At 49.2% G+C, this 22800-nt stretch overlaps 1 protein-coding gene and 1 pseudogene across 1 annotated transcript; one reads left to right on the top strand and one right to left on the bottom strand.

Annotated features, from left to right (window-relative positions):
- Positions 1-302: 302 nt before the first annotated feature.
- Positions 303-1387, top strand: LOC123142855 (4-coumarate--CoA ligase-like 5; annotated as a pseudogene).
- Positions 1388-2184: 797 nt separating this feature from the next.
- Positions 2185-3960, bottom strand: LOC123142761 (26.2 kDa heat shock protein, mitochondrial-like). Its single transcript, XM_044561527.1, has 6 exons — positions 3453-3960; positions 3191-3366; positions 3057-3076; positions 2872-2890; positions 2668-2777; positions 2185-2527 (listed from the first exon to the last, which is right to left on the bottom strand). The coding sequence occupies exons 1-6, from the start codon at positions 3643-3645 to the stop codon at positions 2287-2289; spliced, it is 759 nt and encodes a 252-aa protein (XP_044417462.1). The 5' UTR covers positions 3646-3960; the 3' UTR covers positions 2185-2286.
- Between the last annotated feature and the right edge of the window lie 18840 nt (positions 3961-22800).

The following is a 22800-nucleotide window of genomic DNA, read 5'->3' as shown; positions in this document are numbered from 1 at the left end:
GGTTATGTGAAAAAATGTAGGAAAATATTATACATCAAATAAGAGAAAAATTCACTGTAGGTCCTTAAACTTGTGCCGAGTGGTCACTCTAGTCCCCGTAGTTCAAAATACCCGAAATACAATCCTTAAACTTGTCCTAGGGGTTCACATACGGTCCATTATACTGTTTGGTCTACGTATTCGCTGATTTGGCAGCGGTCAACTCGTGCCACGTGGGTGCTGACTGCCACCTCGTCTCCAGCCGCTTGAATACGCAGGAAAGCAGGGGTTCTTTTGCAAATTACGCACATAAAACAGCTGCCCCCTCCCACCTGGTCGGACCGCTCCGTCCCCGCCGCCGCCTCCCTCCGCCGCCCTCGCCGCCGCCTCCATTGCGATCTGCGAGTTGCGACGGGAGGACTGGGATAATCCACATCACTCCTCCTCCTGTTCTGCGCCGTTTCTCCGTCGAAAACACCACAACAAAGCAAAACTCCCAATGGCCGAACAGGCGGCGACGCCCGCCGGGATCGACCCGCGCAGCGGATTCTGCGCGGCCACGCGGACCTTCCACAACGTCTGCTCCAGCTCAGCGGGCGCGCTGCCGCCGGAATCACTCCCGGTCACGGCCGCGGCCGCGGCCTACGCCTTCTCGCTCCTCGCCTCCCCGATCGCCCTGCGCTCGTCGACGCCGCCACAGGCATTGTCGTCTCCTACCCGTCCTTCATCGCCTCCGCCCCGGGGACGTCGCCTTGGTCGTCGCGCCCTCGCGCCTCGAGGTCCCCGTGCTCCACTTCGCGCTCATGTCCATCGGCACCGTCGTGTCCCCCGCCAACCCGGCCTCAACCCCCGAGGAGTACGCGCACCAGGTCGCCCTCTCCAGGCCCGTCGTCGCGTTCGCCGCCCCTGAGGTCGCCGCCAAGCTGCCCGGCCACGTCAGGTGCGTCGTCTTCGGGTCCGATGCGCAGGAGAGTCTGTCCTCTGCAGGCGCGAAGGCGGCTCCTCCGCCGGCCGTCACGCTGCTCCCACTCCCCCTGTTCAACGTCTTCGGGTTCATGATGGTCTTGCGCTCCGTATCCATGGGGGACACGGCCGTGCTCATGGAGCGCTTCGACAGTTCGACTTCGGTGCCGCGCTGCGCGTGATCCTGCGGTACCGCGTCACGCTGCTGCCCGCGGCGCCGCCCGTCCTGGTGGCCATGATCAAGTCCAAGGAGGCACGCCACGGCGACCTCTCCTCGCTCCTCGTCATCGCCGTCGGTGGCGCGCCCCTTGGCCGGGACGTCGCTGAGCGCTTCGCCGCTGTCTTCACGAACGTTCAGGTTGTTCAGGTTAAGCATGAGACTCCATGCAGGCTGCAGAATACTACTGAATCTTCCATGCAGGCCGGGCAGGAGGAGGAGGGGTGAGGGGTGGGCGCTGCGGCCGGCGACGGCCAGCTAGGAGGACGGCCATTCGGGCGCAGCCGGTCCTCATGTCTAGGACGGCCATTATGCATCTCTCTACTCTAAATTTTCAGCCTGCTGTAGTTATTGATTTTCAGCCTATGCTTCTACTGTATTTGCTTGTTGAAATTTCAGCATTTTTGGATTGGCTTCTCTATCCCTCACCCCTCCACGGGAACAAACATGGATCAGAAACTACATACTCGGCACAAGTCAGTTCATGGCGTCAAAGTAAAGGAAATCAACAAAGTGCTCCAGGAAATGCCTATCTCATATGGCTGTTCACACAAAAACACTACAGCTACGAACTCCAAGAGTTAGTGTTCTAACAAGAACAGAGGATAAACATAATTATTTTCTACGGAACAGTGAGGAACAAACATGGATCAGAGACTACACACTCGGCACAAATCATTTCATAACGTCAAACTTGAGAAGATCAACATATTTGAAAGACCAATCTCACCATTAAAGTAGTTAATCAAGCCAAACTTCAGACAATCAACAAAGTCCATGATCAATTTCACCACTAAATTAGTGCAGCACGCAAAACTTAGGAGATCAACAAGGTTTCACCACCAAATTCACCACCAAATCGGTTCACCATATGCCAAACTTGAGGAAATCAACATAGTTTCATGACCAATTTCACCACCAAAGTAAGTTTCATCATACGCCAAACTTGAGGAAATTAACAGAGTTCCCAACCAACTTCACCACCAGACCACGATCCAAGACGATCAACGAAGCAAAACGAAGAAAGAAAGACACCAAACATCACCAAATCAACAAGGCGTCTCTCATACTCTCGCACTGGCCATCTTCCATGAGCACTACCACTAAGGACTACTTGACTCGCCTCTCTACTCGACCTTCACGTGGAAGACGCTCTTGCGCTCCTCCTCCTCCACCTTGAGCAGGGTCACCCAGAGGATGCCATTCTTCATCTCGGCCTTGATCTTGTTTATCTTGTACACGTCAGCAGGCATCTCCATGCGGCGGTTGTACCTCGGCACCGCGGAGTCGTCGTCGCCGTCCCAGGGCTGCTTCTCGCCCTCGCCCTTGATCATCAGGATGTTCCTTGGTGGCGAGGGAAGCGGAGCACTCGGAGCCCATGGTCACGTAGTGCGCCAGCCGCATCTCCTCCACCTCAGGCACCGTCACGTCCACGGTCTTGCAGTGCCATCCAGCAAAATGTTATTGTTTCAGAGAAATGATCAAATCCCATTTTTCGTTGAGATCACAAGAACAGTGAACAGAATTCGAGCCTTACATCCCACCCGTAGTGCGCGCACAGGATCTGCAGAGCCTTGTCGCAGCAGCCTCTGATGTCGTCGGAGCTGTCGTTGAACCACTGCGTTCAAAATGCCAGTTGTTATTACTATGCTGCATGTGTTCATCATCAGGCTTGAATCATTTTGTATCTGAAGATGGAGACGCTCGCTCACCTTTCCGTATCTTGCAAGCCTGATGTTAGGCATGGGTGGATGTCAGCAACGGCAGATTCAGCTGGGGCTGCAAATAAATCCGTCAAAAAGACGTCAGTTTCAGTGAACAATTACAATCCAGGTGGTTTATGCCTGCAAATTTGGCTGAATACCTCCCATGCATCCAGCAAAAGTAGCAAAATTACCTGGGAGTGAGCTGGTCTGACTGATCAACAATGGCCGCGTAGCTGAAAGATCAATCAGTCACATGCATGGTAAGATGAGGAGAATGCAGATACAGCAGGAACATCCATTTGGTTCATGTTCGAAAAGTAATAACGAAAGCACTAACTAGTTTATGCAAGAAGAAGCGTGGAGCCACTGACGCGACAAGTGCGTCCTCCTTCGCCACCCACCGTCCGAGCCGCGACGCTCCAGCAATGGAGGAGAGGCCGGTCTCCATCAGAGACAGCAGACGGGCCATGCTGGTCGGCGCGCTGTGCGGGTCGAGCACGTCTGCAGAATCAACATCAAGGACGGCAAAAGCTGATCAGAACGAATGCAAAGAAACGGCGCACCACAGGTGGGGAAGCAAAGCATACCCTGCGAGAAGAAGCTGGGGATGACGAGGTCGCGGCCGCTGTAGTCGTCGTCGTCGTAGCGGCCGACCTCCTTGACCTGGGTGTTGTACGGGCGGCGGTCGGCGGGAGAATGGAGCGCGCAGAAGGCCACAGGAGCACCGGACTTGAGGAGGCTGGCTGGCGCGGCACCCTTACAAGCGACGGCGGAAGCCATGGTCTCTCTCTCTCCGCAGATGGCAGCAAGCGGCGACAGGAACGGACTAGGTTGGCGGCGGGGACGGACTAGGTTGGGGCGGTCCGACCAGGTGGGGAGCGGGCAGCTGTTTTATGTGCATAATTTGCAAAAGACCCCCTGCTTTCCTGCATATTCAAGCGGCTGGAGACGAGGTGGCAGTCAGCACCAGCGTGGAACGACTTGACCGCTGCCAAATCAGCGAATACGTAGACCAAACAGTATAATGGACCGTATGTGAACCCCTATGACAAGTTTAGGGATGGTATTTCAGGTATTTTCAACTACGGGGACTAAAGTAACCGCTGGTGCAAGTTTAAGGACCTACAGTGAATTTTTCTCCATCAAATAATATACTTCAAGTGAAAATATCCAAGGTGTCTGCACACTTGTATACCCAGTTGTGCGAAAAAAGCTTGGAAAATATTGTACATAACCAGTCGACTTGACGTGTGTACCTAAAGTAAAATATGGCCATGTATATGCCTGACTACGTGACGTATAAGTATCTGATATATACCCAACATATTTTGAGTACAAAAACATACCTAAGATATTTTGGGTTATGTATGTATATACCTAGTAATTTATTCAAGTTATTAGATACTCGGTGAACAATAAAGGGGCGCACATAAAAAAATATGACCTCCATTATACAAAAAAAATACCCAGCTACGTGACGTATGAGACATGCATGGGCTTAATTTGGGTGGTTATTAAGTGTCCATATCAAGCAATAATTCTTTTCTAATAAAAATCTAATGCATTTATGAATTAGTGCTAATACTAATTACACGTGCACACATCTTAGTGTGATGCAACGGTTTCTAGGCAAGGTGCCCAGGCACCTAGGTGCTGGGGCACCTAGGCCCAAACATGGCAAGCCATTTTTATTAGTGCATGACGTGCAATCAATGAAATAGTAGTTTCCCATTTTTCATTTGCATGCACTAGTACGCTCAACGGTCAATGATTACTTTCCAAAATATATTATACTGATTTCCTAGCAATAATCCTTTTCCAAATATTATGTTGACGTATTATACCTAATAAAAATATACACGTACGCAGGCTATTATATCTAATGAAAATATACACATACCATAAATATTACTTAATAAAAAATATACATATACCCGTGCTATTATATGTACTAAGAATATACACATACCCGAAATATCATGAGTATGTACTTAAATTTGGTATCTATATATCTAAATGGTGTACATACTCCAAAGCATTGACACATGCCTCATGCCTGAGGTATCAAATATCTGCTAACGAGACACAATGTATGTACCCAGAAATTTCATGAGTATGCAGATACCTCAAATAAATTTGTGAGTATGTGAACTTTTTTAGTAAAAAAGATATTCTCGGGTATGTTTATACCCAAATATTTTTGGGTATATGCGATATTTATTAATATGTACCTACAACTAGCTTATCCACGTACAATAAACTTAAAATGATGTACACATTTACTTTTTGGGTATTTTATATTTTTGGATGCGTGAAACATGAGAATACCCAATATATTTCTAGATACCTTTGTTTTTAATAAGATTATACATGCACGTACTAGGAAATACAACCTCAGACACAAGAAAAGGCCGCATAATTGAAGATATATATGATGTACTAGGAAATATGATTTTATTAGTTTGGCATATACGTGGAGTGTCCATACGACTATTTCCATGTACGAGTCATGTAGTTAATGCACATCCAAAATTAGGGAGATATTTATTTCCTTATTGTCGTGGACCAATCAGATTAATACCTCATTAAAAAGGCAAGTAATCACGAATTTAAAGTGCTAATTGATGGCAGCACAGCAGATTCTTTCCAAATATAAGATAATGTAAACATGCATTCTTACTATATTAGCACGTATCCTAAAGCAATCTAACGGCGGGTACATATATATATTGTTTGGTTTTCATGTAGTGCCACCGGTTGGCCGGGTGTCCGTCCTCGATAAAGCTAGCATGAGTGTCCGTCGTTTTAGAGTTAATAGCACGAAAGTACCACACTTCGACACGTCATAACGGATTGATATCACTAGTCATTTTTTTGCAAGTCAGTACCATCTTTGAGTCTAATCATTGTAAAACGGTCTAAGCCACGTATAAACGTGTATTGACGGTATATCTGACCGCTGGGACCCGTGTGTCGGGGGCTGACGTGGCATGCTCTTTTACAAAAAAACCCTTACTTTTTATTTAATCACGCATATATCCTCCGAATGTTAAAAAAAGGCCTCGCCACAAAAAAACATGTTTTTTTTTAGAGAAATAAACCGCACGCACGCGTGCCGCCGGGGTTCGATCCCGCGCCGCGCCATTCGACGTCGAAGCTCACTGCCGCTGCGCTACTCCTCCATTTGCGTCGACAAGCACGCGTATCTGTGCCATTCGGTTTTTTTACAAAGTAGAAAATGACCGCCGGAAATCGATACCGCGCTTGCTTGCACATCCTATGCGTCAACTAGTACGCGTATACGTCTTTAAACTCCGGGACGTCCGGTTTTTATACGATACTAACAAAAATATTATACGACATTAAAAAAAGTTTGTCGCCTCATATAATTGAAAATATGTTCATTGCATAATATATTAACTAGCAAGATGCCCGTGCTACGCTACAGAGGGAGTCATAAAAGGTCGGGCGAACAATGTTTACTCAATAAGTGGAGCCTACTGAACAATAAAAGATGCACCAAGATATCAAAGTGATGCCATATTGTTGCTAAGTAGATATCGAGCAAAATCAAACATATGGTATCCGGCCGATGAACCCTGTCGTCCAAGCCAAATATTTTCTTCTCAATTTTCACCTTGCAGAAGACTTGTTGTTCTCCCTACGTAGCTTTCTCATTGCTCTCGACAGAGAACATGCGGAAGATGAAAAATATGTCCACATACATTTGGCAATTGCGACGACGCCAACCAGCTTTTATTTAACACATGCTTCTGTAGTATATTTAGACAAAGGAAAAAAAAAACAATAGACATCACTTGCATACATTTTGTATGGGGCAATGAAACAAAATGCTAGTAAAAGATGCTCTGGAATCATATGTATATAGAAGGGGTGAGTGCGCATATATGTACGTACAAAACTATTAGTACTGGATTAATTGTAACTTTCTTACATCTGGATGTAGCTTGAAAGATTGGCTGTGGAGCTACCAAGCAAAGAAAGGCGCTGATGACAAAGAGACTTGCTGTAGGCAGCCTCCGATTTTTTTTTCAATCAGAGAGAGTAATAAAGACAGCTACTAAAAACAATTCAAACACACGTATGAATATTTTTACAAAAATAGTAATCGTGAATGCTAAAGCAAGTGTCTAAGTTGTCTTTCTGAAAGTCCTCTCCACTGGGAGCAGACATGCTTCTCCACATACGCACAATCTGAAGTCAATGCAAGCAATGGACATAGAGAAACATAACATATAACTAACACAGAAGTAACACTTTTCTCATAAAGGAAGGAATGCAGAATTAACAAAACAAACGCTGCAACCACAACATTTTTCAGTGACAATTTACTCGCTGCATCTATCAAGGATGAAAATGATACAATAGGCATATGGTACAACTACAGTCCGGCACACAGAGGTAAATGCTAATTATTTTCTCTCTTGGGCATAAGCCAACAATAATGAACGACAATAGTGCTGCTGTACTTGGGTGCTCGCGATGAAATTACATCTATTGGCAGCAAGGACACAAATAAATAGAACTTGCCGGAGTGCATTACTTGTATTAGGAATTTAAACAGAGATCATCCACCTAAATACTGAAAGTAAAGTGGCAGCTCTGAACTATTGGAAACGCTAGTTTACAGAATTTTGAAGCTCACCTTGCAGATAAAAAGAATAACCTGACTATATAATTACTCATGCATGAGCTTTTACATGGTCAAGCATGTCAAGCATACAAGCTTCCTCTAAAGGTATTTACAGATTTGTACTTCGATTATCCAGAACTTTAATTATGTGCATGAAACTTATCTCCGTGCAACAATGAGCTGCTCGTATGTGTTGGAGAACAGAACAACAACAACCAACAATTATAGAAGAGAACCTAATGATCTATTTACTATTGTGATCCAAATTCTGAGCATAGGCAAGAAAAAATATAGAAGTATAAGCAGAGATCCATGCTGTTGTTCGACATATAGCTATAGATGAGTATCCGCTCATCGCATTCACTGAAGTAAGCAAGGAGGCGGACACCATTGTCATGCCAGAGCCTAGCCATCACCTCCATTTCTCTTGCGAAATCACTGTTGCATTTCCTTGTCAGCAGACTGCCTAAGCCTCTTCAACCATCGTTCTCCCTGTCTCCCATCAGCTAATTGGCCCTAGTGATTACAAGTTATTAAGCTACTGTATTGATTAGTCTATATCTCTGAAAAGAGCTGATTAAACTACTGCAGACCCGAAGTTGATCAAATAAGCAATATTGGGGATGAAATATATGTGCATACACACCAGCACTGACATTGGGCACGGTGCGCCAATGGAGGCCAGTACAGCTCCACGGCTCCACGTCCTTGCAACGACAGCCTGGACATCCCGCCGGGTGGCCGGGAGCGCAGGCCAGGACGACGCGGCCATCTTTCTTGGTGGGATAATTTGGGATATCACTAAGGAAGAAACCTATTAGATTTAGAAAAAAAGTGTATATGACCCCATAAGTATTACATTTTGGCCACATAGCCTCCTGAGGCCCTGACCTCTAAAACCGGGATCTTAATCCCCTCTACTTTCTAAAACCAGACAAATCAACCCCGATGCTCTGGTAGGTGGTTTTGCTCATGTGGTGCTGAGGTGAGATGGGAAAGCACAAATGTGATAGCCATTCCGTCGAACACTTTAGGTGCCCCATTAGCGTGCTTCCAGTGTACATGTCGACCGCATCTACTCCAAGAAATGCCACATGATGAACCTTGGTGAGCACCGACGCACGACTAACTCTACAGACTACAACCCATACACATGCCTCCACAAAGCCTACCTCAATGGAAGCCACTGGAGGGCACTGTTGACACAGACCCGACCTTGCTGACGCTGTTGTCGAGTACTCTCCGACAATACGCAGCGACGTACAAGCTACAGCCGATTGCTTCCGGCTGCTTCGACGGAGACATGCACGTACAGCGGTAAACAAGCAGGCAAGCACCCTGGTGGATGGATTCTCGTGTCTAGCTAGCTAGCGTAGACCAAGTCGTCGGAACACAATACGCAGACTCGCCGAGTTGGCCAAGAGGCTCGTGTCGAGCCTTTGCACTTTATTGATTTGATCTGTTCTGATTACACGGGGTACAGCAGTATATATATTAGCTAAGCTAGTCCTACTAGTCCTAGTCCTAGTCCAAATACAAATCCTACCTGGTGACTGTACCAAGTCCGTACCGGACTGGTCACACTACACTACGTGGTTGATACCAACAATCACCCTCCCAACCACGATGTCCTCACTTCACAGCTTGGACGCCGATCCTTCCCCGCATCTCCGTGAACTTCTGTCGTCCCAAAGATTTGGTCAGGATATCTGCAAGCTGAACGTCGGTGCAAATGTAGTTGACTTCAATCTTGCCTTCTTCCACGCAATCCCGTATGTAATGATACCTTATATCGATGTGCTTACTTCTATCAACTTCATGTGCTCGTGGTGCAGCACGTGGGATGCTTTGCTGCATGCTGGAAACACCTCCAGCCGACAGGCTCTTGCATGGGCTGGTCGGTGCTGTGCCACGTGAGCCACGAGCTGGTGTGGCCTGCTCTGGCCCTCCTGATCGAACAACGCCACCAGGGCGAGCGCTGCGCGCGCTGCTGCCGGGCGTGCCGTACGTGCCCTCGGACACGTCGGCTGCAGCAGCTTCTGGCGCGTGCCTCCTCGCGTCCTTTTTTTCTGCTGCGCCGCTCGCACTACTCGTCGCGGCACTCGACGTCTTCGGTTGATCATCAATGTCTACATGCTCATAATCATCGTAAACAACGTTGAAAATTTCATCGGAAGATGGGTATACCGGCTCGGTGGAGTTCCAATTCCATGACCGCGCTTCTTCAAAGACCACATTACGCGTCACAACCACCTTATTGGTCGAGGGGTTGCACGCACGGTATGCCTTTGTTCCCTTTTCATAGCCAACCAACACCATTGGAGTACTCCGATCCGCCAATTGCTAGTATGCCCAGTCACTGTCTTCACATGCGCCACGCACCCGAAAGTGCGAAGATGATCAACCGTGGACTTGTGTCCGTACCATGCTTCGTACGGCGTCATCCCAACCACACTCTTGGTTGGAGCCCGGTTCAGCAGATAAACGGCCGTATTGACCGCCTCACCCCAAAACTTGCCCGGCATGCCTTTACTCTTCAACATGCTTCGTGCCATCGCCACCACGGTCTGATTCCTCCGTTCCACAACACCGTTTTGCTGCGGTGAATATGGCACCGTAAGATACCTCTTGATCCCTTGAGCTTCGCAAAATTCCGTGAATGCACGAGACTTGAACTCAACCCCCCCCCCCCCCCCCCCGATCGGTACGGAGGGCCTTCAGCTTGGCTTCAGATTCTACTTCAGCCGCCATCTTTATTATCCTGAAGGCTTGCAAAGCTTGGTCCTTTGTCTTCAACAACACGATCCACATGAATCTGCTGAAGTCGTCGACAACAAGCAAGAAGTATCTGTTTCCGGCAGGGGTGGCCGGTGTAATCGGTTCGCACAAGTCTCCGTGGACCAACTCAAGAGCTTTACTCGCTCTAAAGTTTCCCTCTCTTGGGAACGGGGCTCGCCTTTGTTTCCCAATGAGACAACCGTCGCACACTTGGTCGACATGATTGATGCACGGTAGACCACGTACCATCTCCTTTTGTCCAAGTTGCCGAAGAGCCTGGAAATTTAGATGACCGTAGCGCACGTGCCACTTCCATGCCGAGTCATCCATGCTCGACATGAGACATACCGGATCCACACGATCCAAGTTGAGGACATAGAGCCTGTTTGGTGACCTCTGCACCTTCATAATTAGCATCCTCTAACGATCATACCCCCATAGATAGCCATCTTCGAGCACAATCTTGCAACCACGCTCCTCGAGCTGACCAAGACTTATGATGTTGCTCTTTAGCTTGGGAATATAGTACACATCCGTGAGTACCTTGTGACCGCCGTTCTTCAACTCAAACAGGACAGTACCTCGCCCTGCGATGTCAACGGTCCGTCCGTCGCCGAACCGAACCGTGCCTCCCACCGAAACACTCAGCTCAGAAAACTGGTCCTTGTCGCCGGTCATGTGGTTGCTAGCGCCCGTGTCGAGGTACCACACGTGCCTCGACGTGTTCATCCTCTTCTTATCGTGAAGATAAACTACCTCCTCTATGAGCGTGACAACCTCTGTAGCCGGCGCCTTTGGAGCTGGACTGTCCTTGTCCATTAGCTCGCATACTTCGACCATCAACATCATGTCTCCATCATCGCCTCCTTTGGCCAGGAGAGCTTTCTCCTTCGGTGGTTTCTTGCACTCCGACTTGAAGTGCCCCATGATGCCACAGTTGTGACACTTGATCTTGCGCTTGTCAAACTTCTTCTTCGGAGCGCCGTCGCCGGCGTTCTTCTTACTTTGTTCTTTTGGCGCACGATCTTGGCGAGTGTTGCTGCTAGAGCCCTCGCCTCCTCTCCTTGAGTCCAGCGCCAGCCACTGAGCCCGTGTGAGCATGACATTCTCATCGTTCCTCCCATCCCCGAGACTGTACCGCATACGCTCGTCGTGAGCCTTGTAGCGTCCGACGAGACCGTCGATGGAGAGAGTCTCGAGATCGACGCACTGCTCGATCCCCGTGACAATTTGCAGGTACCGGGGAGGGGCTGCGCGCAAGAACCGCCGGACAACCGAGGTCTCCGTGAGGTTTTCACCAAGCACGCGGATCCGATTGACGAGAGTAGCCACCCGTGAAGCGAACGCATCGACGGACTCATTGTCGCCCATGACCAAAGTCTCATAGTTCCTTAGGAGAGTTTGGAGATTGGCTTGCTTGACGCGGGTGTGTCCCTCGAACATGAGCTTCAAGGTATCCCATGCTTCCTTCGCCGTTTCTTTGGCGATCAGGTGTTGGAGGACATCCATCGGCATCACCGAGTAAATCGCCGACGCCGCCTGCCGATCCTTCCGGTGCTTGGCTCCCTCCTTCTTGAACGCGTTGCCTCCTGGGTCGACCGCGTCCCATAGCTCGTTGGCGCGGAGACCACACTCCATGAGGGCCTTCCAGACCCCGAAGTTCTCGCGATCAAATCGTGGGTACGACGAACTCGCCGGAGCAGCAAATACTTTAGCTGCACCGGAGTACTCTGCCAGTTGCTTGTTCTTATCGTCGTCCGCCATGATCCTTCGTTACTGGAAGACCAACCTTGCTCTGATACCAATTGTTGACACAGACCCGACCTTGTTTACCGCTGTACGTGCACGTCTCCGTCGAAGCAGCCGGAAGCAATCGGCTGTAGCTTGTACGTCGCTGCGTATTGTCAGAGAGTACTCGACAACAGCGTCAGCAAGGTCGGGTCTGTGTCAACAGGCACAAGGAGCCGACCGGCAGCACGCGTTCGAAACCGGCGGCACAAGCGTCTACCTCACTTTCGACCCACTGTCTCGTGAGATCATCTACCACTCCAGCCTCCAGGGATTTCGGGTCTCGTGACTGTTAGGCAACCGAGAGGAAAGCGGGAGGGATGAGATGGAGACGCCAAGGAAACGAGAGGGGAGCTTACAATCTCGCTGCCGGTGACCGGAGACCCAACAGTTCCTACAGCGCACTGGGTCTCTGCAGTGGCGAACTCGGTGGTCTAGGGCTAGGCAGCGATAGCAACGCATGGAGAAGTTTGATGGGAGGTGTTGTTTAAAAGGAGGCGAAGGAGGAGCATGTATAGATGGGTTTTGGCGGGAAGAAGGGCACGTCGAGCCATGCAACAGGGCATGGGCGAAGGAGGTGTGTGAAGGGGGAACCGACGCGTCCAGGTCGGCAGGTGGCGCAGATGTGGCAGAGGCACGTGGATGCCCAGAGTGGGAGGAGGTCAACTCTGAGGGATCGAGAGGTGCTTCCAGACAGTTTGGGATATAGATAGAGCGCTGCTGTTCCCATGGCGGCCAGAAACAGGGGATCCCCGCAGCCGCAGGTCGCAGGTGAGAACCAACAGAGCGACCTCGCAGGGAGCCATGGCGGCCGCGGTGCTGCTGGCTGTTTCTTTCTCTTTTTTTTAGTGGTTGCTGCTGGCTGGGTAGAAACAGAGGAGTCAGGGAGAGGGGAGTTGGGCTGGCACGGTCCAGGAAGAACTCTGCATAGGCCGGGTGTTGATATTCAGAAAAACAAATAGATCTGGGCTTCTATTAAAAAAAGGGAAATTGATCTGGGCCTGAATTATAAAAAGAATGTTTGGATCTGGATAGTTTTTTGTGGAAAAATAATACGTTTGGTCTAGGTTTCTGAAACGCGAGACCTATATATATCTCATATCAAGTGATTTGGACCAATTTGGTTTTGGTCTTCCTTTTCCTTTATTTTTTTCATTTTATAAATGCATATTGAATTTTTTAATACACATTAAAAAATTATATATATCTTTAGGATTTTTCAAATACAAGTTGAATATTTTTAATGCACATTATATATTTTAAAAATGCATGGAGAGCAGTTTTAAAATATCTGTTGAACAATTTTCTAATTCACGTCGAACATTCTAATAAATAAATGGTGATATAAAAAATATGTTGATCAATTTATAAAGACAAGGTGAACATTTTTTAAATAAATGATGATCATTTTGTACACACATGACTATTTTTTTAAATACAAAGGTAACATTTTCCAAATACATGATGACGATTTTTTAATACATGATTGACATTTTTAATCAATATGTGAACATTTTTAAAATACATGATTAGCATTTTGAAAATCACACAATAAACCTTTTTCAAACATATGAACACTTTCAAAAATGTAGAAGAAAAGTTCAACGTGTCTTTGAAAAGACAAACAAATGCATTTTTAGCGAAACAAGCGATCGTACATACACTGTAAAAATTCTAAAAAATGCCTTCACTCACCATATTGATATTTGATGTCCTTGCCGCATGTGTAGGCCGTGGACCGGGCCATCTATCAGGAGTTGTTGGAAAGTGAGATGATAGAGTCACATAAAGCGATATAAGGATGCACCCTTTTTGAAAGGAGCTCAAACTAAAACAAAACTCACTGAAATTAAAATTTTGAAAAGAAGAACAACACATGCCATTGCATGAGCTCTTCGTTGGTACATGTCCGCCAAGGTTGTCGGCGAGTTCCTGGATCCGTCCCTCCTCTGCATGATGCTTAGGCGGCCGATGGCGAGGAGGGGATCCTTGTGCCACAGCTCTTGCTAGTAGTTTAGGTTAGGGTATTATTTTTTTCCTCGTCGGAGCGGCACTCGGCAGATGGTGATGCTTCATCTTCCAGCTAAACTTTCTAGTTTCGACCCTCCTCGATTTTGTCCATTGGAACGGATTTTGCCATTTTCTTCGCTGACGAGGTCAGGGTGTCATGCTATGGCAAGCTTTGGTGCCATATTTTTCAGATGAATTCAAAAGTTCAATAACAATTGCCATAAAAAAAGAGGTCAATGACAATAACTATCGAGACAACAACTATTGTGCCACGTAGAAACAGAGGCTGAGTGAGAAGCGATAGGCCAGCGATCCCGGCCGCGTCGTCGGGGGCTGACTGCTGCGAGCTCAGCCAGGTCGCCGCCGACCCGGCGCTCCCATCCGGTAAACTGCGGCACCCCCACCTCCACCTTCTTCCTCGCTTCTACTGGTCCAGGGTAGAGCCCCGGTGATTTTCCGTACGATCCTTACTCTTCTGTAGGTGACTCGTGTTTGATTTTGGGGCGGCCAGTTCGTTCGTTGGTTGCGTGTTTGTGCAGCATCGGGGAGCCTGGATTTGTCGCGGTTGTCGCTACAGTTGCCACATCCTACAAGACGCTTCCGAACTTTTGGGGACGAATTGCCCTCTGTATTACATGGAATTGAGTTTCATAGTTTAGGTCAAAAAGCTCAAACTCGAGTTATCCAACTTTGTGATTGTCCAAGCTTGTTTATTTTCTTTTAGTTTGGAAACTAAAACCATGTAAGAAACATATGTGTCTTGCTAATCAGTTCCCCAAACGAAACACACTGTGCAACAATAGGAAGCTCAGTATAATGCTGCTTCTCCTAACCGCTGGGAAGTTGAAGGTATATACGGTTCTTTTCCCCCATCCATTTCTAATGTTTGCCATTTCTTCATTGCGCTTCAGTTTTTGAAGAAGCTAATTAGTTTCTTTCCCTGACTACAACCATGATGACCACGACTACAAGCTTGCTATCGAGTGTGCACGAAGGCACCAGAGTTATAGTATTACAAAGGGGTCTACAGTCTCCGAGCAGAATACCTGCTATTAAACCAAAAACATAGATTATTAATTTTGATTTCTTAAGTTGTTTTCTGTTCGTGCGCGAGCGCGGCGGGGGAGTTATCATGATCTGTATGTAGACAAGATTTCTTCATTGTACTTCAGAGGATTTTAGACTAGCTGGTTTCTTATTCCCAGATAGTTGTGACGATTTTTGTGATGAGCACTGTTAGACTGTACTGCTCTTGTATATCGCATGTGTGTACGTATAGCCTCTGGCATACGGTGTAGAGCGTGCGTGTGATCGTGGCGCCCTCCTGCAGTGTTAGTGGCGCACGATCTCTAGTAGTGGAGCACCCATGATCTCCCTGGACTGCCGTCCTGTAAGTGTATATATGGCGCAGCCTGGAGCATAATCGAGTGTGGTGATCAGTTCTCCCTAATCTTCTTAGTTTATATGGTATCAGACTCCCCCGACCAACTCAATCCTTTTGCGCCGGTCGCCGGTCTTGCTTCTGCCGCCATGGACGACAACCCCGTCGTCTCTCCTCGGTCCTCTCAGCGTTGACGGCGTCCTCCATGCCGCTCCCCTAGCCGATGCACCACCACCACCACCTCCCGCCGACGCTACTGCTGTTGCTGCGGTTCCTGCCGCACCGGCTGCACCACCCCCTCCCGCGCTCCCCGCTCCGGTGCGCCCTGCGCAGCCTCCTCCTGCGCCACCTGCGCCCTCCGTCCCGTCCTCCATCTTGCAGATGGTTGACATTCGCCGCCATTGTTCCCGTCACCCTCGACCTCCTCGCCGGTAACTACACGCAGTGGCGTCGCCACTTCGACACCATCGTCGGCATGTTCGGCCTCCGCGACCACGTCGACTCCGCGGCCGTCCATGCGGGCGATGCAGGCCGCATGGGCGAAGGAGCAGGAGCCATGGTGTGCCCGTGCTTTTGCCTGGTTCAAGCTCAGGCGTTGGATCCTCATCGGACGCCTCAACATCGCCTGCGCCAAGCGTGCCCTCGACACATTCAAGCTCCACCGTCGGATCTCCCACGACCGGCTCGTCTTCACCGACTGCTGCCCCGCGCAGCCCCAGCCTCGCCGCGGGCTCTTCGACGGGCGGCTCGGCCACGTCTTCATCGAGCACTCCTGCGTCCCCATCCACCGGGTGCGCGGGCATCTCCATCAACAGCGCCGTGTCGCCGGCGCCGCGCGCACCGCCCGTCGCGCCACCGGCGCCCATGGTCACGCGGGCTCGGCATCTTCCGCCCCAACCCGCGCTACTACGACGCGGCCGCTGCCTCGGCATCTACTTCCTCGATGTCCTCGTCGGTCTCGCCGGTTCCCAGCTCCGTCCGCGCTGCCGTCCGCGACCCGCACTGGCTCGCCGCCATGCAAGATGAGTATGACGCTCTCGTCCGCAACCGTACGTGGGAGCTGGTGCCGCGCCCCCTGGTGCTAACTTGATCACTGGGAAATGGATCTTCAAGCACAAAACCGACGCCAGCGGTGCTCTTGCCAGCTACAAAGCACGTTGGGTCGTGTGTGGGTTCCGCCAACGCGCCGGCATCGACTACGGCGAAACGTTCTCCCCCGTCGTCAAGCCGGCGACGATCCGTATGGTGCTCACCCTGGCCGCGTCGCGTGGCTGGCCCGTGCACCAACTAGACGTGTCCAACGCGTTTCTCCACGGCACCTTGGAGGAGGAGGTCTACTGCCTGCAGCCTGCCGGCTTCGTCGACCCAGCCAAGCCAGAACACGTCTGCCGCCTCTCCAAGTCCTTGTACGGGCTGAAGCAGGCGCCCTGTGCCTGGTTCCTTCGCTTCGCCGGCTTCGTTCGCTCGATTGGCTTCACAGCCACGCGCTCGGACTCTTCGCTCTTCACTTTTTGGCACGGCGACGACACGGCGTTCCTCCTCCTCTACGTCGACGACATCGTGCTCACCGCGTCCTCGCACGCCGTGCTCCACCGTGTCATCACGCGTCTCACTGGCAAGTTTGCGATGAAGGACCTGGGCTCCCTCCACTTCTTCCTCGGGACCCGTGTCACGCGCACCTCGGCTGGGTTCTTCCTGTCACAACACCAGTACGCTGAAGAACTCCTGGATCGTGCCGGCATGGACACCTGCCGTCCCTCGCCGACGCCCATTGACACGAAGAGAAAGCTTCCCTCGGCTGACGGGCTGTGCGTTGCCGACCCGTCCGCATACCGGAGCATCGCCGACGCCCTCCAGCACCTCACCATCACGTGGCCCGAGATCGCCTACACCGTTCAGCAGATATGCCTCCACATGCATGACCCGCGCGAGTGCCATCTCGTGCTCGTCAAGCGCGTGCTCCGGTACGTGCGCGGCTCGTGTGCACTCGGCCTTCATCTCCGCGCCTCGAGCACTCTGGATCTCCGCGCGTTCACCAACGCGGACTGGGCCGGCTGCCCCGACACGCGCCGCTCCACGTCTGGCTTCTGTGTTTACCTCGGCGATGCACTCATCTCCTGGTCCTCCAAGCGCCAAGCAACCGTCTCGCGGTCCAGCGCCGAGGCCGAATACCGCGGCGTCGCCAACGCCGTTGCTGAGTGCATTTGGCTTCGTCAGCTCCTCGGCGAGCTCTTCGCTCCGGTGACCAAGGCTACGCTGGTGTACTGCGACAACGTGTCTGCTGTCTACTTGTCGGCCAACCCCGTGCATCATCGACGGACCAAGCACGTGGAGCTCGACATCCTCTTCGTCCGCGAGCGCGTCGCCCTCGGCCAGTTTCGTGTTCTTCACATCCCCACGCGTCAACAACTCGCCGACATCATGACCAAAGGCCCGCTGTCGGACGTTTTCTCGGAGTTCCGATCCAGTCTTTGCGTCGCCGCCGACGATGTCACGACTGCGGGGGGTGTTAGACTGTACTGCTCTTGTATATCGCATGTGTGTACGTATAGCCTCTGGCATACGGTGTAGAGCGTGCGTGTGATCGTGGCGCCCTCCTGCAGTGTTAGTGGCGCACGATCTCTAGTAGTAGAGCACCCATGATCTCCCTGGGCTGCCGTCCTGTAAGTGTATATATGGTGCAGCCTGGAGCATAATCGAGTGTGGTGATCAGTTCTCCCTAATCTTCTCAGTTTACAAGCACCATCATCAGGAATCTAGCGAAAAAAAGTACAATGAACGCCCAACTGTGAGTAAATAACATATGCATTTTTTCGCTGTTTCATTTCATTATCTTTTATTTTTTTCTGCATACATCGGGCTTTCTCATTCCACTATTTTGTTTTTGAGATTTTTTTACATTACTTTGATTTTGCTTTAATGGAATTATACAAAGGCTGGAATAATATGTAGAAACCCTTTTCCAATTGGGTCTAACGATTCAAACCAAGAGAAATAATCAGATGTCTCTTATAAAATCCAATCAGAAGCAGCCTTTATGTAACTGCAGTTTTTAGTCTTTCAATTATTTCTGTGATTCAAGTGTACAAAGTTGCACATTTGGGCATATGTCTCGGTTTTCACAGCTCCCAGCCACGTGTCACTGCTGGTTTTCCAGGCGAGTTGCACATTGGGCATGTCTCAGTTGCACAGCTCACAACCATGGCTGCACAGGCGGCAGTGTTGAGTGTTAGACTGTCGAATATGCAACTGCAGCAACGTAGAAAATAATAAACATACCTCAACGGCTCAACACCCATAGGTTTCTCTAGCATCTAGGTGTAGTTCCAACAAATGCCTTGTATATGTTCTTGCTAGTAAAAATATCTTACACTTCTGATCAGTAATAACTACCAGCAATTAACGGATCTCGAGTTCAGTATACGGGTCACTCCGAAGCATCATTTGGGTGTATGCCATGGCCGTGTCATGCGGAATGTTCGCCTACTTTTTTTTTCTCATAGGGAGCAAGTTATAATATAATTTATTATTTGCATTTTATTCACATGTGAAATGCCTTGTCATTGTTGTACTTGCAGCGTACTTTTCATGTGCAATGTGCTGAGGTGGATCTCCTATAATGATGCCGTCATCTGCAGGGAGAGAGAAATAAATCTCTGTAAGACCAGTTTACAAAATAAAAATAAAAATCTGTTAATAGATGCTAAACTAAGGTGCATGGGGTGTGTTTTGACATGCTTGAGTATGTAAGGAAATTGTGTCCCAGCATGGTCTTGATTTTGCAAGTCAAAACAGGTTTGTTACTGAAACTTATGGACTAAAGGCCTCCTCCGCAGGTTTAGGGTTTTAGCCCCCCTAAACCTGGTTTTTTTGCGAATTTTTTTAATTTTTTTTATTTTCAAATTTCTGAGTTATTTTAACCTCTAATCTCTAATCACCACCCCTCATCACTGCTCAATTTATCCTCTAATCTCTAATCACCCCTCATCATTCCAAATCATCTAACTTCCCGGACGGTCACCCATCCTCTCACTACTCCAGCCTGAGCACGCTTAACTTCCGGGTTCTATTCTCCCTCGTTTCTAAGTCTGCACTTGTTTAGCCCTCAGGAATTTAGCTTGAGCATGAAGTGACACATTTCACTGTTTGAGTTTGAAACTATTGTTTCAAAAAACAATAATTATTTTAGTAACACTAATATTTCTGGAATAATTAATTTGACCATTGTTTGACCACTGTTTGACCACAGTTTGACCAGATTTGACCAAAATTTAAAAAATGAAATAATTATTTAGTAACACTAATATTCTAGAATAATTAGTTTGACCATTGTTTGACCACAGTTTGACCACAATTTGAAATTTTTTGAATTTTTTTGCCTCTCCAGATCTTAAAAGCCCCGTATCTTTTTTTCTGTTAGGTTTTTGAGGATTTTGAAAATGTTTAACGGGGTTCCCCCAGTTAAATTCGGATGTAACTTTTCGAGTAGATGATTTTTCATATAAAAAACTTTTTCATCCGAGTTCGTATGCAAAAGTTATGCCCATTTTAAGAAATTTCATCATTTTCTTTTGGTTTTTCTAAAACTGAAAAGGCGGTGGGGGGGGGGGGGGGTAGAGTTTGATGGGCGCTTTAGTACCGGTTCGTGCCGTGAACCGGTACTAATGCCTCAAATCCCATTAGTACCGGTTGGTGGCACCAACCGGGACTAAAGGACTAACCTTTAGTCCTGGTTGGTCTGGCCAACCGCGACTAAAGGCCTTCGGGCCAGCCTGAGGACCTTTAGTCCCGGTTGGCCAGGCCAACCGGGACTAAAGCCCCTCCCGTCCGTCAGCTGTCGACCGAGCGCGCTGGGCCCAGATAGTTGGTCGCGGGTCTCCTCCCGAACCGCGACTAAAGACCCCTTTTATCACGGTTCGATTATTTTCGGGACTAATGGGGGCATATGGAAGCCTCTTTTTCTACTAGTGTTTTTGTCCCCTTAGAGAAAATGATTGACTTGCACTACGACAATTAGTCAACTATCGCAGTTTCGCAGCAGCCAAAATGTTTTATTTTTCTTGATATATGGGGTTGTAAAAGCGTATGTTGATACTTGATAGTGGCAATGCCCATTTTCCAGCTGCCGCAAATTTACTGGCACCTGGAAGTAGCTATCTGTGTATTAAAATGTGAATTGCTGATATTTTTTCCTCATTAACTTTGTCCCGATCAAATAGTCTCATACAAGTCCAAAATTCCTTCACAAGACATCAGACGAAACTCAAAACACTAAGAGCAACTCCAATGGGGCGACCCAAACGGATGGCGATTTCGTCCGCCTTTTGTCCGTTTGGGTCCGCCGCCCGCCCGGTGTCCGTCCTGTTTTAGATATGGGTCGGCAGCGCGCCCAACATGCCGACCCATATGTGCTGGCGTGGCCGGCTGGCCGCTCTATTTCAACAAATAGTTCATTTTTGCATTGATGAATTTGCATTTAAACATATAGTAACATAGTTTGAACCGAATAAAATAACATAGTTTTACAAGCCAAATAAAAAATAAAAATGTATCACATAGTTTTACAAGCCGAATAAAAATAAAAATGTCTTACATAGTTTTGCAAGCCGAATAAAAAAAGATACATCTATTGGTTGCCAACATGAGCCCACATATGCTCAACTAAATCATTTTGCAGTTGCACGTGGGTTTCCCAATCACGCATGTCATGATGAAATTGGGTGAACTGTTCAAACGTTGCCGCTCCTTCATGCTCGGGCACAACATTCTCACCCTGAAACTGAAACCCTTGATCGTACAGACATTCCGGGCGCTCGTCTTCTACGATCATATTGTGCATGATCACACAAGTAGTCATCACCTCCCATAGTTTCTGCATGCTCCAGGTATTAGCAGGATACCGAACGATGCCCCATCGAGACTGCAAAACACCAAAGGCACGCTCGACATCCTACCTAGCTAGCACTCTCTTGCTCTTGGGCAAATCTTTTCCTCTTCTCTCCGACAGGGTTGGGGATTGTCTTGACAATAGTGGTCCACTGAGAATAGATACCGTCACCCAGGTAGTATCATTTGTCGTAGTTGTGGCCGTTGATAGTAAAGTTCACCGGTGGGCTGTTGCCTTCGGCAAGCCTAGCAAACACCAGCGAGCGCTGAAGCACGTTGATGTCATTGTGTGATCCAGCCATGCCAAAGAAAGAGTGCTAGATGCAGAGATCTTGAGACGCCACGGCCTCTAGTATGACAGTGCAAGCCCTGACATGGCCCTCATACTACCCTTGCCAAGCAGAAGGGCGGTTCTTCCACTCCCAGTGCATGCAGTCTATGCTGCCAAGCATCCTTGGGAAGCCCCTGCTAGCATTCATCGCCAATAAATGGGCTGTATCTTGAGGAGTCGGCTCTCTCAAGTACTCAGGGCCAAACACAGCAATAACAGCCTTGCAGAACTTATACAGGGACTCTAGGCATGTAGACTCGCTCATACAGACGTACTCGTTAATGAGATCACCGAGCACTCCGTATGCAAGCATTCGGATGGCGGCAGTGCATTTCTGATAAGAGGAGAAACCAATCTTGCCAACGGCATCCTCTTTGCACTCGAAATAGTCATCATAGCCGACCACCCCCTCTCTAATACGGTTGAAAAGATGCCTACTCATACGGAAACGGCGGCGGAATTTTTGATGTTTGAACAACGTGTTTGTTGTATCAAAGTAGTCCTTCCAAAGAAGGAAATGCCCGCTCTCTCGGTTGCGATTCAACGCCGGAAGGTGGCCCGGAATGGAGCCACGGAACAACGGCCGCTGGCTGTTGAGATGGTGATGGACCAACACGGCAGCCAATATCTCCTCCTCGTCATCGGACGACGAATCGTCAGAGTCGCAAATGAAATTGTGAAAAAAGAACTCGTTGGCGGAGTCCATTTGTACCTTGGGCAAACTGTCGAACAGCTTGCGGGCGTCGACGAAGGAGACGGCCGGCGAAGGGAGTCGCGGCACACACGGACCAGCTAGCTGCCCTGCCGGCGTCCGACGAGTGTGCCGGTGAGCTCTGGCCGGGGCGGCGAGGTGGCTTCTTGGTCGCGGTCGCGGTTGTGTGGTGGTGGGGGAGCTGGGATGGGAAGCAGTCGGCTCCCCGGCGGCAAGAAGGCGATGGCGGGCGACATGGGAGTTGGCGGCGTTGCTGGGCGGATGTGGAGGCGCCGGCAGCTGGCAGAGTAGCCGGAAAAAATGGGCGGCGACATCGACGATGAAGGAGGCGGGCGAGGGTTGTTGTTGGATGGGGGGAGGCCAATGTGACACCGACCAGCGGGCCCGGGGGAGGA

This window comes from Triticum aestivum, chromosome 6D, assembly GCF_018294505.1.
Source record: "Triticum aestivum cultivar Chinese Spring chromosome 6D, IWGSC CS RefSeq v2.1, whole genome shotgun sequence".
In the NCBI taxonomy this organism is placed as follows: domain Eukaryota; kingdom Viridiplantae; phylum Streptophyta; class Magnoliopsida; order Poales; family Poaceae; genus Triticum; species Triticum aestivum.
The sequence above is the reverse complement of the archived record's forward strand: the minus strand, read 5'-3'. Positions and strand labels throughout refer to the sequence as shown.